The 12,920-nt window shown below is 42.7% G+C and overlaps 1 protein-coding gene across 5 annotated transcripts in view; it reads left to right on the plus strand.

Annotated features, from left to right (window-relative positions):
- immp2l (inner mitochondrial membrane peptidase subunit 2) overlaps positions 1 to 12,920 on the plus strand; it is a 156,343-nt gene that overhangs the window by 21,649 nt on the left and 121,774 nt on the right. For all 5 annotated transcript variants that reach the window (XM_078256369.1, XM_078256370.1, XM_078256371.1 and 2 more), the window contains exon 3: positions 230 to 333. In XM_078256369.1, coding sequence (XP_078112495.1) covers positions 230 to 333 — 104 coding nt within the window. The remainder of the gene's footprint in view (positions 1 to 229; positions 334 to 12,920) is intronic.

A 12,920-nucleotide genomic window follows, 5' to 3' on the forward strand; every position in this document is an offset into this window, starting at 1 on the left:
TCTGTGTGTGTGTGTGTGACCACACTATATTTAGACCGTTTGGTTCTGCTCTATTACACGATACAGTGACTCACCGCTGCTCACCTTTTGTTTCTTTGTTCCTACTGTTTGTGAAGATATAAAGGGTGGGAGTGGGACGTCTCTGTGTGTGTGTGTATTGCTTTATATAATCTGTGTGTGTGTGTGTGTGTGTGTGTGTGTGTGTGTGTGTGTGTGTGTGTGTGAGCAGCCCTTCCTGAACCCAGAGGGGCGGTTGGACTGCGACGTTGTCCTACTGAACCGCTGGAGCGTGAGGAACTACGAGGTCCAGCGAGGCGACATCGTCTCCCTCATGTGAGTGTCTTGTTGAGAAATACAGCTTCTCTACACAAAAAAGCACACAACAACACAGCATGAAAACACAAAGTTCTTTCATACTTTTTCAAAAGAAAGGAAATTAAAAATCCACCCTCATACACTCAGGTGTAACTGTTGTGTACGTTCTCAACTCCACATAAGTATGACACTGTGTGTGTGTGTGTGGCTTTATGAAACTCTATTTGTGTACATTTATTGGTAAAGCATTACATTTATTCTAATTATTTTTCGCTTTTGTTAACATTACGAGACAGGGCATTTGTGCTGCATTCATGTGGTGTCAGAATATTCCCAAAAAATGTGTTCCTGATCATATTCGTTGGCTCAACTTTGCTCTTCATTTGTCACACAAATACTGGGAAGAGCTGTCAATTGTGAAAATATAAAGTCTACTTGTGCTACATTGGACCAAAACAACCGATCAGTCAACACACAGAGCTGAAAGGGAACTGGAAACGTCACCGGTTCTGCAAAGTTAAATCCAAGCACAGAAACCGCGCCGTCCTCGTCACTCGTCACTCGTCCCCCCCCTCCTCCCGCCCACGGCGTATTTTGTGTCTGTTTGTCTTCCGATCTTAACGCCACATGTTTACCTGGCAGCCCTTTTTTTTTTAAGGCGAGGGGACATTTTCTTCCCTCAAAGCAACAGATAGCTGCGTCCTCCGCACGTGGAACAGATCTGTGTTGACTTGTCTCCTTTTGAGTTAAAAAAACAAATCCCTCATGAAGCCGCATCTATCGTCTGCCAAGAACATCGCCTTGGATTTAAATTTCAAATGTGATACGGCTACATGGAAGGGGGACGGGCTCCTGCCAATAATTGGCTCTCATTTTAAAGGGAAATTGTTCAAAGGGAATGCGCCAGTCTGCAGAGTAATATCTTATTTACCTCTCGTTTTCAGGAGCTGGCTCAGGGAAACGACTGTCTCCTCCTTATATCTGAGAACCATGCGTTTGTCACGCTCTCAACGCAGACCATTACAAACCTGATTGATTTTTATGTTCGGCTGTGAACAGGGCCATTCACCTCAGAACTGATTTCTGCAAAACATAATTTTCTCGAAGACGCGGGGGATGGAAATGTTTTCTCCTTTCCGTTGTAAATCGGCAGCAGGAGAGATGAAAGCGTTTTTTTTGTTTCGTGTAGGAGAAAAAAAAAAAAAGGGGTTTGATGGGAGTTGTGGTGAAGTTTCCACAGTCTATGAATATTCAGTGAAAGACTCGGCAGCCGTGGAAACCTTCCAAAGCGCCGAGCTTCATTCCTCAGCCTGTCGCTGTTTGCTTTGAGTCGAGGATCTCAGTGACAGCTGACGAGCGTCTGCAGCTCCAAGATGCTGTTTTGTTTTTCACCACCCACCCAGACAAAAATCAAGAAAAGATGACACAGTAACTACAGTATTCCAGACCATTCAACCAAATAGACAATAAACCCAATAAACAGATGTATAAATGACAACCCCATAAGCCCATCATACACGTCTCTCCCCAGCACAAAGCTTCTTAGGAGCCCTCCAGAAAGTTCAGGTACGTTTCCCATTTTCCAGTGTAGACATCCAACCTGGCAAACCGTTTTATATGACATCTTTTCCGAACGCCGCCGCTCCTAGCCATCTCACAGGCCCACTCCTTTCTTGAATTCTCATTTTAAAGGTCCCATGGCATGAACATTTCACTTTATGAGGTTTTTTAACATTAATATGAGTTCCCCCAGCCTGCCTATGGTCCCCCAGTGGCTAGAAATGGCGATTATTAGGGGACCATAAGGTCTATATAAAAGAGACTTCAGATACAGTATTAGGGGACCACTAAGGTCTATATAAAAGAGACTTCAGATACAGTATTAGGGGACCACTAAGGTCTATATAAAAGAGACTTCAGATACAGTATTAGGGGACCACTAAGGTCTATATAAAAGAGACTTCAGATACAGTATTAGGGGACCACTAAGGTCTATATAAAAGAGACTTCAGATACAGTATTAGGGGGACCACTAAGGTCTATATAAAAGAGACTTCAGATACAGTATTAGGGGGACCACTAAGGTCTATATAAAAGAGACTTCAGATACAGTATTAGGGGGACCACTAAGGTCTATATAAAAGAGACTTCAGATACAGTATTAGGGGACCACTAAGGCCTATATAAAAGAGACTTCAGATACAGTATTAGGGGGACCACTAAGGTCTATATAAAAGAGACTTCAGATACAGTATTAGGGGGACCACTAAGGTCTATATAAAGAGACTTCAGATACAGTATTAGGGGACCACTAAGGTCTATATAAAAGAGACTTCAGATACAGTATTAGGGGACCACTAAGGTCTATATAAAAGAGACTTCAGATACAGTATTAGGGGACCACTAAGGTCTATATAAAAGAGACTTCAGATACAGTATTAGGGGACCACTAAGGTCTATATAAAAGCATCCAAAAAGCAGCATGTCATAGGACCTTTAAAGAAATGCCAATAAACCAGAGCAACGCGGCAGTGCGAGATTACTCTCGATCCTCACCGCCAGGAAAGGGTTGGTTTTTGGTTGAAGTTGCATTATGAGTTCTGTTTGCTTTATTTTTCACACATACCTACAGTCGTGCACTTTCTACACCACTGATAATACTGATATACTACATTATAATACTACTTTTAAGTATAATTAATTATGGGTTAAATTACATTGGCTTTAATTTAATCCTTATTTCCGGTAAGGCTCCCTTTTGTCTTGAATTTGAGCTGGTTCATGACAAAGTAAAGGCTCGACAGACTGCTTTAGGTTTCACTCTCACCTCTGTAATCTTCGAGACCCACAGCTCAGACAGCTGCAAGCTTCAGAACTAAATCAGTTACACATCTTCCATATTAGACGCCCTACCTTCAGCGAGCATGTTTTCACCACTGCGACAGTTCATTTAAATAAGTAGTGTTATATCCGTCAGTCTACGACTGTGTTTCTTCTTGTCTCTTCTGCTCCGTCTCCAAAGTCTCCAGAGATCAGGACACACGCCAAAACCTCAAGTCTAGTTTGAGTTGATTTTTCCACAAACGCTAAAACACACTGGGGAGGAAACAGACAACAACAAAAAAAAATAGGAAATGAAGAACAAACTGTTCAGGTGAGGAAACGTTAGAAGCCCGTGGGGTTTCTAAAAACATCTCAACCTGAACGAGACGAAAAAACAGAGATGCAAATTAGAAGAGCGAAGAAAGAAAACAATGCAAAGAAAGAACTAACAAGAGAGGAAGCCAAAAGATATAAAAGGCTTGAGCCCTGCCGTGTTTGTGTGTTTTGACACATTAGGATAGATAGAGAGTGCATGCTGGGTAATGAAGTTATTTGTTCTGGTTCTTTGAATGTATGATGAAGCTGAAATGACAAATTACATTCGTGTTTCATTTTGTTGACGAATGTGACCAACATTCATTGATCTAAACATGGAAACGTTTAAATAACTGTTGTATTAAAAGCTGATTTTAATAATAGTAGAAGCAAACCAAAGACAAATGACTGCCTTTTCCCTTCCAGGACATGAACACCTGTTTCCTGGTGAAAGTCTTGTGTTTTCTCCTTAACTTCTTCAGGACATGAACACCTGTTTCCTGGTGAAAGTCTTGTGTTTCCTCCTTAACTTCTTCAGGACATGAACACCTGTTTCCTGGGTGATAGTCTTGTGTTTCCTCCTTAACTTCTTCAGGACATGAACACCTGTTTCCTGGTGAAAGTCTTGTGTTTTCTCCTTAACTTCTTCAGGACATGAACACCTGTTTCCTGGGTGAAAGTCTTGTGTTTTCTCCTTAACTTCTCCAGGACATGAACACCTGTTTCCTGGTGAAAGTCTTGTGTTTTCTCCTTAACTTCTTCAGGACATGAACACCTGTTTCCTGGGTGAAAGTCTTGTGTTTCCTCCTTAACTTCTTCAGGACATGAACACCTGTTTCCTGGTGAAAGTCTTGTGTTTTCTCCTTAACTTCTTCAGGACATGAACACCTGTTTCCTGGTGAAAGTCTTGTGTTTTCTCCTTAACTTCTTCAGGACATGAACACCTGTTTCCTGGTGAAAGTCTTGTGTTTTCTCCTTAACTTCTCCAGGACATGAACACCTGTTTCCTGGTGAAAGTCTTGTGTTTTCTCCTTAACTTCTCCAGGACATGAACACCTGTTTCCTGGTGAAAGTCTTGTGTTTTCTCCTTAACTTCTTCAGGACATGAACACCTGTTTCCTGGTGAAAGTCTTGTGTTTTCTCCTTAACTTCTTCAGGACATGAACACCTGTTTCCTGGGTGAAAGTCTTGTGTTTTCTCCTTAACTTCTTCAGGACATGAACACCTGTTTCCTGGTGAAAGTCTTGTGTTTTCTCCTTAACTTCTTCAGGACATGAACACCTGTTTCCTGGTGAAAGTCTTGTGTTTTCTCCTTAACTTCTTCAGGACATGAACACCTGTTTCCTGGTGAAAGTCTTGTGTTTTCTCCTTAACTTCTTCAGGACATGAACACCTGTTTCCTGGTGAAAGTCTTGTGTTTTCTCCTTAACTTCTTCAGGACATGAACACCTGTTTCCTGGTGAAAGTCTTGTGTTTTCTCCTTAACTTCTTCAGGACATGAACACCTGTTTCCTGGTGAAAGTCTTGTGTTTTCTCCTTAACTTCTCCAGGACATGAACACCTGTTTCCTGGTGAAATGTCTTGTGTTTTCTCCTTAACTTCTTCAGGACATGAACACCTGTTTCCTGGTGAAAGTCTTGTGTTTTAAGAGCCAATTTCCCCGACCTTGTCCCCTACGAGGATCTTCACGCTCTTACAGCAGCAGTCAATGTGGGGGGAATAAAGCAATAAATAGGAGAAATACATATAACTTACAGTGCTTTTACATTTTTGTAGCTAAATGTATGAATGGTTCATGAGAACAGTCTGAATACACGCCATGTTTTCGTCATTCTTGGGGCTTTAGATCCTGTAAAAATGAACTGGACTTACAGTACGATCACACAGCTTCACACATTTAGTCATATTTTCTCTCATGGTCTTATCTAGCATGTCATGCGTCAGATGGCGGCCGCCTCCTTCAACAAGTTTCATGAAGAGGAAATGAGTGGAACGAGCCGTGGCGTCACTAGCTAAGTTTCCATCCAATTGTCAATCAAATTATCTAAAGTTCGGTAAAAAAAACTCATGCGAATAAAGCTGGTGAGAGTTTCCATCCAACGGCTTTAAAGCGAATAAAAACCTGTTGCGTAATGACGTCACATGCTGTTTTACGATCAAATTGGTATATCGAATTGATTTTACACTTCTTAAGGTGTTTCCGTTCATTTTCGCACTGAATCGCACAACATTCAAGCAAACATTTGCGAACATAGTTTTGCTAGACAAACTGGATCTACCAACAAATGATCAATACTGCACAAGTTGTAATAGTGCCAGTGCAGTGTAATGTGCCAGCTGATAGCGACATATCGAGCTGTAATAAGAAAACAACAACGCTATCAACACATTGCTATGATGATGCAGATGCACGTAAATGCCCAACGACAACGGAGGCGGCCTGTGGTGTGGGAACGACAGTTCTGGGAGATCGTGGTTCAGAGACACTTCACGGAAACCCTTTGGGTTGAAGCATTTTCGGATGACCAAGACAACATTTGACCTGTTTCCCAGATGTCGCAGGCTATCGCCCTCCGGTTCCAACCGAGAAGCGTGATCGCCACTTGCGCTCCACAAATTGGCTCCATGCGCAGAGTACCGAGTGGTAGGCGAAACGTTTGAGTCAGCAAAACCACCGTGCACCGGTGTGTTTACGCCGTGTGCAATGCCATACGAACGAGGATGATGCGAAGGTATATATACCTACCTGGAGTGGAGGAGGCGCATGATATCTCGCTGCGTAACCCAGAGCTCACCTTGTGCCACAGGTGTATGGCGCAATAGACGGGACTCACCTCCCCATTAGACCCCCTGCTGAAGGCTACAGGGATGTTGTCAATAGAAAGGGCTGGCCATCAGTCGTACTACAGGCTGTGGTAGACGATCGTTGCATCATAAGGGGACATTTGTGTCGGCACTCCCTGTAGTGCGTCTCCTTGTTCGTCCACTTCCATCTGTCTTGTTGACACCCGCCATGTGTGCAAACGGAGCAGAAATACTGGGTGGAAATTAACTAAAACAACATCTTCATTTTGTGGCGGGTTGCAACCATAAAATGACCTAAAACTTAATCGCAATTCATTATTTATTCGGCAAATAAAGTTTCCATCAGCGTTTATCGCATAAGCCGTATATCGATCAAGAGAAAATCCGATGAGAAATGTATTTCCTTTGAGTCGATATTCATGAAATTCAATGGAAATTGACAGTTTCCACAAGGCATTTTTCATTCGATATCACTTAATTCGGATAAAAACGTGTGGATGGAAACATGGTTCTTTTGGGGAATGGTTGTAAACATTTATAAAGAATATGTTAGGTCATTTCCTCTCTAACTGGGAGGTTTTGGGACTGATTGGTGGGATTGCTGTGGACGAAGTACACACGGAGATACACTGGTAAGAGCTAATGAGGTTTAACCATGAATCAGCTCATTTAAATAGCTCATGTTACTTATTGTGTCAACAGTTAACTTCCTTTAATATTGTATGTGGAGTTTTCTTTCACGGGGTGCAAATGTTCCACCAAAACAAGTTCCTTCCTGAGATTATTAGCAGAGCCACCATCGCTGCGTTGGGAGCTTAGGGCTGCCCAAGACCGTTGTGATTGGTTTAAAGAAATGCAAACAACCCAGAGTGGTTTCTTGGTGGAACTTGCACTTTGGTTCGGCATTACATGCATCCATCTACATACCATTAACATACCTGCAAGCTAGTCGCTTTTCGGCGAAAATCGCCATTTTGAATGGGAAAATGTCACCAATGTGAATCATTTACATCCAAAGAGTTTTTATTTGGCGGGGGGGGGGGGTAAACAATTTCCCATAAACGGGAGTTTCAAAAACCTACTGCGGTCTTCTTCACAATAAAATATCTTTGGTGATACGTCATGCGAGTCATACGGCTGCTTCCTGCTGTTCTGGTCTAAAATCATCTGGCCAAAGGACTACAGTTGAAAATTAGCCGGCTGGCTAACACTGGCATTATTTACAGAAATGTTGATTAATGTGTGTTGTCCTTTTTATAAATAAAGAATCAGAAAGACTCAGAGTCATTTGGCATCACAATCACTAACATTAGTTTTGAGGTAATTGCTCTTATCTACCAACAATACAAGTGTTTTCGCTAACTTTGTTAACATGTTTCACGTTAACGTTATAATGGAAAGCAAGCTTGTCAGCTTGTCAGCTAAGATCAGCAAATTGTGTTGTTAGCCTACAATGTTAGTTCAATGTGAATGCTAATACGGCACCGGTGCCTTAACGACCGGTATCTACCGGACCGAATAGCAACGCGGCTTTAGGTGCCACTTAAATGCCTGCACTTCTCTCTGATGCTCCGCAACGGACGTTAGAGGCAACTGAAACATCGCCGCATGTCACGCTAGTTAACACTACACTTGGCAGCAGGTAACGTTAGCCTACCGTTAGCTAGCATCTGGGTTAAACATGGTTAAAATGCTGACAGCTAAACGGTGTAAAGTGCCGTTGTCTGAAAAACAACACAGACTCAGCCTCGCCTCGCCAGCCTCGTGGTGCGTTCAAAGTTATTTTAAGTATAAGTTTTCCCATCCAGTGGTTGTTTTTGTCGTTTAACAGGAATTTACCGTTGAAATAAGTTATTGTGTCACCTTTTTCAGCCCTTCTGAGGTATGCATTAAGTCTGCATGCGGCTGCGTGAACCTGACTGTGACAGTTTTAACACGAATACTCAAACCGTTTCCATTCTAACGGACACTAACAGCTTTTAGTTTTTAAACCACAGTTGACACTTTAACTGAAACTAATTTCTGCTGCTGTTTACAGCTTAAGTAACACACAAATTGGCAGTTATATCTTTGAGCATTTACACTTCGCTTCCTAAAGTAATTGACCTGATGAAGGCTTTATAATAAGGAACACATTTCAGACTTTGAAAAAGGTCAGAACTGCTGCTCCAGTGGTCCGGTTAGAAATGAGCCATAAAAAGCTGTAAACAAGAGGGGAAAAAAATTTAATAAGAGCTGAAATTGTCAACATGTTGGAAGGATTTATGGAAATTTAGGGAGTGCATAATAATGGAAGAAGGATTTACTGAGATGGCTATTAACTGGAGAACCTAGAAATGGAAACAAAAACCATTGCGGCATGTTACAATCATATGTGGGAATAGAAAACAGGATACAGAGATACATCAATTTACACTACATTTACATATATACAGCAGCTTTCAATCGTAGTTACATTAACAAGTTTGAGTTTATTATTTCTCTCCGTACAAACTGTAATTATAGCACAGATGGTGTGGAATAGCTGCGAGTCCCTAATCTGTAAGACTACATGTGGAATTCATGTAGGAGTCTGAAATCCATTAAATTAGTATTAAAGCCTTGTTAATTAAATATGCCCATTGAGACAGAGTCAGTCTTTAAAAAAAGGAGAAACAGTCCAGACACCACAGTCAGGGACACGTACAGGTGTTTTTACATGCAAGTAGGGTTGGGTACCGAGACCTGGTGCTAATACGGCACCGGTGCCTAAACGGCCCGAATAGCAACGCAGATTTCAGTGCCTCATTTCGGTGCCACTGAAATGCCTTCTGCGCTTCTCTCTGATGCTTCGAAAAGGACATTAGAGGCAACAGAAGCATCGCTAGTTGTGACGCTAGTTAACACTTGGCAGCAGGTAACGTTAGCCTGCCGTTAGATAGTAGCTGGATTAAACCATAGACTATATATAATGGACCAACAGATCCTGTTGCTCTGGACGGAGACCAGTGAAGGATATTAGAAGCTCTTTCCCGGTGATGGCTGAGCGTTACTGAGCAGCCTCCAACTGAACTTGAAGACGTAGATGTGACGTGAGCAACCTGTCTGAAAGTTGGAAGTCTTCTGGTAGCTGTGCCAAGAGAAATCTCAATCATTCCCAATCTAGCAGAGACGGAGAGCGTAGGTATATGTAAGGAGATAACATAGACACAGGCTCATTATTGATCACTAAAATGATAGTTAACATTAGTCATTACACTTAAACAGCTAATGGAAGTCCAAACTGCCTGAGAGCTTCTCCTGTACTATACGGTAACTCCTCTACTATGAGACAGGAAGTCTCGTGGTTATGACCCAATCGTTAGCCTATTGTTATAAAAACGTCTGCTACGGAGCCATAACGTGAGCTACAAGGTAATGGAGCCTTTTATACATTGTCGTGTTTCTTTAGAAATAAACAACGGACAAATAGAGTCTTTAAACGCTTCAGATGTAAAGTTATTCTCTGTCAAAGTGACGTCAAAATGAATGGGAGTCAATGGGATGCTAACGGGAGGTGATGGCTTGGTAGCATCAAAATGGCGCCATAGGAGGTTCGAGCTCTGAAGCGAAGCTTACCCCCTTGATTAAACACTGTTCAAATGCTGACAGCTAAAAGGTGTTAAGTGTTTCTGTATTTCACTGTAGAGGAACACCGGGACGTAACAGTCTGCAGCTGCCGTTGTCGGAAAAAATGGTCTATATCCTCGTCGTTCCACTTCCGGGATTGCTCCGGTGCCGCAGGAAATTCCCCCGGATGCATTTATTTTCGCCGATGTCTATTACCCGGGTCTCTGTTCTTTCTCTGTGTTGGCGTTCTAACCTCCGGTGGACTTCTGAGGACTATGGTTAACTGCTCCTCAGATCTCTGCAGGGTAAATCCAGACAGCTAGCTAGACTATCTGTCCAATCTCAGTTTTCTGTTGCACGACTAAAACTACTTTTGAACGTCCACGTTTCACCAAAACACGTCCCCTCCCCTGCGTCCTCTGATAACAGCTGACAGTAGATTGATGTTTTCACAGCGCTATGCCGGCTCCACAAAACTGAAGAAACAACAACAATCCCAAAGCAAAAGCTCTCCGTCTCGCCTGTGACTCATCAGACCGTCCTTGCTGCAGAAATGTGCTGCGCATGCAGGTGTACGACTCAATGACTGTGAATGAGCTATGGCAGTTTCATGCGAGTCTACATATCTGCTTTCCGCGAATGCGTCCTGTATAACAGCTGACGCAGATTGACGTTTTCACAGCTGCACTCAATGTAGCCAAAGTGTAAAGCCTGATTTATGTTTCTGCGTTGAATCGACCCCGTAGGTACATACGTAGGTACGCGTAGATGCACCTCCCTAGATATGTAACTACAAAGCTCAAATATATTCAGTTTACTGTCACAGAGGAGCGACGAAACTAGAAAATATTCACATTTAATAAGCTGACATCAGAGAAGTTTTGACGTTTGACATTTGACTCAATGAAAAAGACTCAAACCAAGTAACCCTATTATCAAATTAGTTAGCCGAATAACTTAATAGTTGACAACTAATAGATGCATCTTTGCAGCTCTAATGGCAACCATTCGAAAAACAGCATGAACTTTGCAGTCCCTGTATCCATAACTCTATATGTTCTGCATGTGTTGTAAATAGCAGATTTACCATTACAAACTTATACATTCATAACAATGAAGTAACTAGAAAATACATTCCTTTTAATTTAAGAGGAGTTAAACCCATTTGTCTCCATTTCCGTCCCCGCTGTGATGCATGCTGGGTGACAGGATGCGTTTTCTGTTGTCCAATCATGCTGGATGTCGTTCCTCTTTCTGGGATTCGTCTCCTCCTCCTCTCTCGTACCGACATCAAAGCCGACAGTCTGCCGCTCGCTCTCACACATCTCCTCCCACGGGCCAGCTGGGAATTACCTCCAAGTGTGATATTTCCTTGTCTGTCCATTTAGCGTAGCGGCGGAGGATCCCTCCCTCCCTCCCAACGCCATCACTCAGATGACATATTGAGGGCACAATGAAAACTGTACGTTAACACCGGAGGGAATGACACACTTAAAGACAGAGCAGGTGGAGGAAAAGAAGGATGCAAGACTCTTTACACTCTATCAGGAGGCAGTTTTATAGGTTCAGACATGAGTATACGGCTGCAACTAACGATGGTTTTCATTGTGGATTAATGTGTGGATTATTATCTGGATGAATGGATTAGTTGTTTGGTCCCTAAAATGTCAGAAAATGGTGAAAAATGTGGATCAGTGTTTCCCAAAAAGCCCAAGATGACGTCCTCAAATGTCTTGTTTTGTCCACAACTCAAGAAAATTTGGTCGGTGCCTAAAAAGTATTGAAGTCGGTACCCAGTTCTACTGACAACTAATCAATTGATGGATGGGTGGGTGGGTGGATGGATGGGTGGATGGGTGGATGGGTGGATGGATGGGTGGATGGATGGATGGATGGATTGACCGATGGATAGATGGATGGATGGATAGATGGATGGATGGATTGATAGATTGATTGATGGATGGATGGATGGATAGAGGGATGGATAGATTGACCGACAGATGAATGGATGGATGGATTGATAGATTGATTAATGGATGGATGGGTGGATGGATTGACCGATGGATGGATGGATTGACCGATAGATGGATGGATGGATGGATAGAGGGATGGATAGATTGATTGATGGATGGATGGATGGATGGATAGATTGACCGGTGGATGGATGGATGCGTGGGTGGGTGGATGGATGGATGGATGGATGGATTGACCGATGGATGGATGGATGGATAGATGGATGGATGGATTGACCAATGGATGGATGGATTGATGGATGGGTGGGTGGATGGATGGATGGATTGATGGATTGATTTGAGGAAGACTTACGTGCGTGTTCTGATTTTGCTGAAACTGTTGATTCAACTTCATCATCACTGTAGAGCACATGTGTCAAACTCAAGGCCCGCGGGCCGAACCCGGCCCCTGGCAGGTTTTGATCCAGCCCGCATATCAATTTAGGTTCACAATGAATGTTGGCCCGCCTAGTTGTGCACCAAAACAAAAAGACAGGAAACTACACAACACTTAGAGCAGAATTTGGTAGATTTGCTGACTTTGAGACTCCCAGAAATTCCCACAGAAGCAGAAAGTTTTCTAAATTAAATCTATTCGATGCATCGATTATTTGATTAATTTCAATACCTCTACTCTGACGTACACTCTAAAGCACTGTTTCTCAAATGGGGGTACGTGTACCCCTAGGGGTACTCTGGAGGACTGCAGGGGTGTACGTGTACCCCTAGGGGTACTCTGGAGGACTGCAGGGGGTACGTGTCCCCCTAGGGGTTACTCTGGAGGACTGCAGGGTGTACATGTCCCCCTAGGGATACTCTGGAGGACTGCAGGGGGTATGTGTCCCCCTAGGGGTACTCTGGAGGACTGCAGGGGGTACGTGAGATATTTAACAAAATGTTTAATAGTTACAAGGCTGTTGTCCAGAACATTGTTCCTCTTTATGTAGACTTTTTTTCTTTCTACCAAAAATGTGACATTTGTGTCTCCTTCTTTGGACCTAATCTATCCTTCCTTCCTTCTACTTTTTACAAGTTTCTCGCTTTTTTCTTCTTATGTCACTG

This window comes from Sander vitreus, chromosome 8 (genome assembly GCF_031162955.1).
Source record: "Sander vitreus isolate 19-12246 chromosome 8, sanVit1, whole genome shotgun sequence".
NCBI lineage: Eukaryota > Metazoa > Chordata > Actinopteri > Perciformes > Percidae > Sander > Sander vitreus.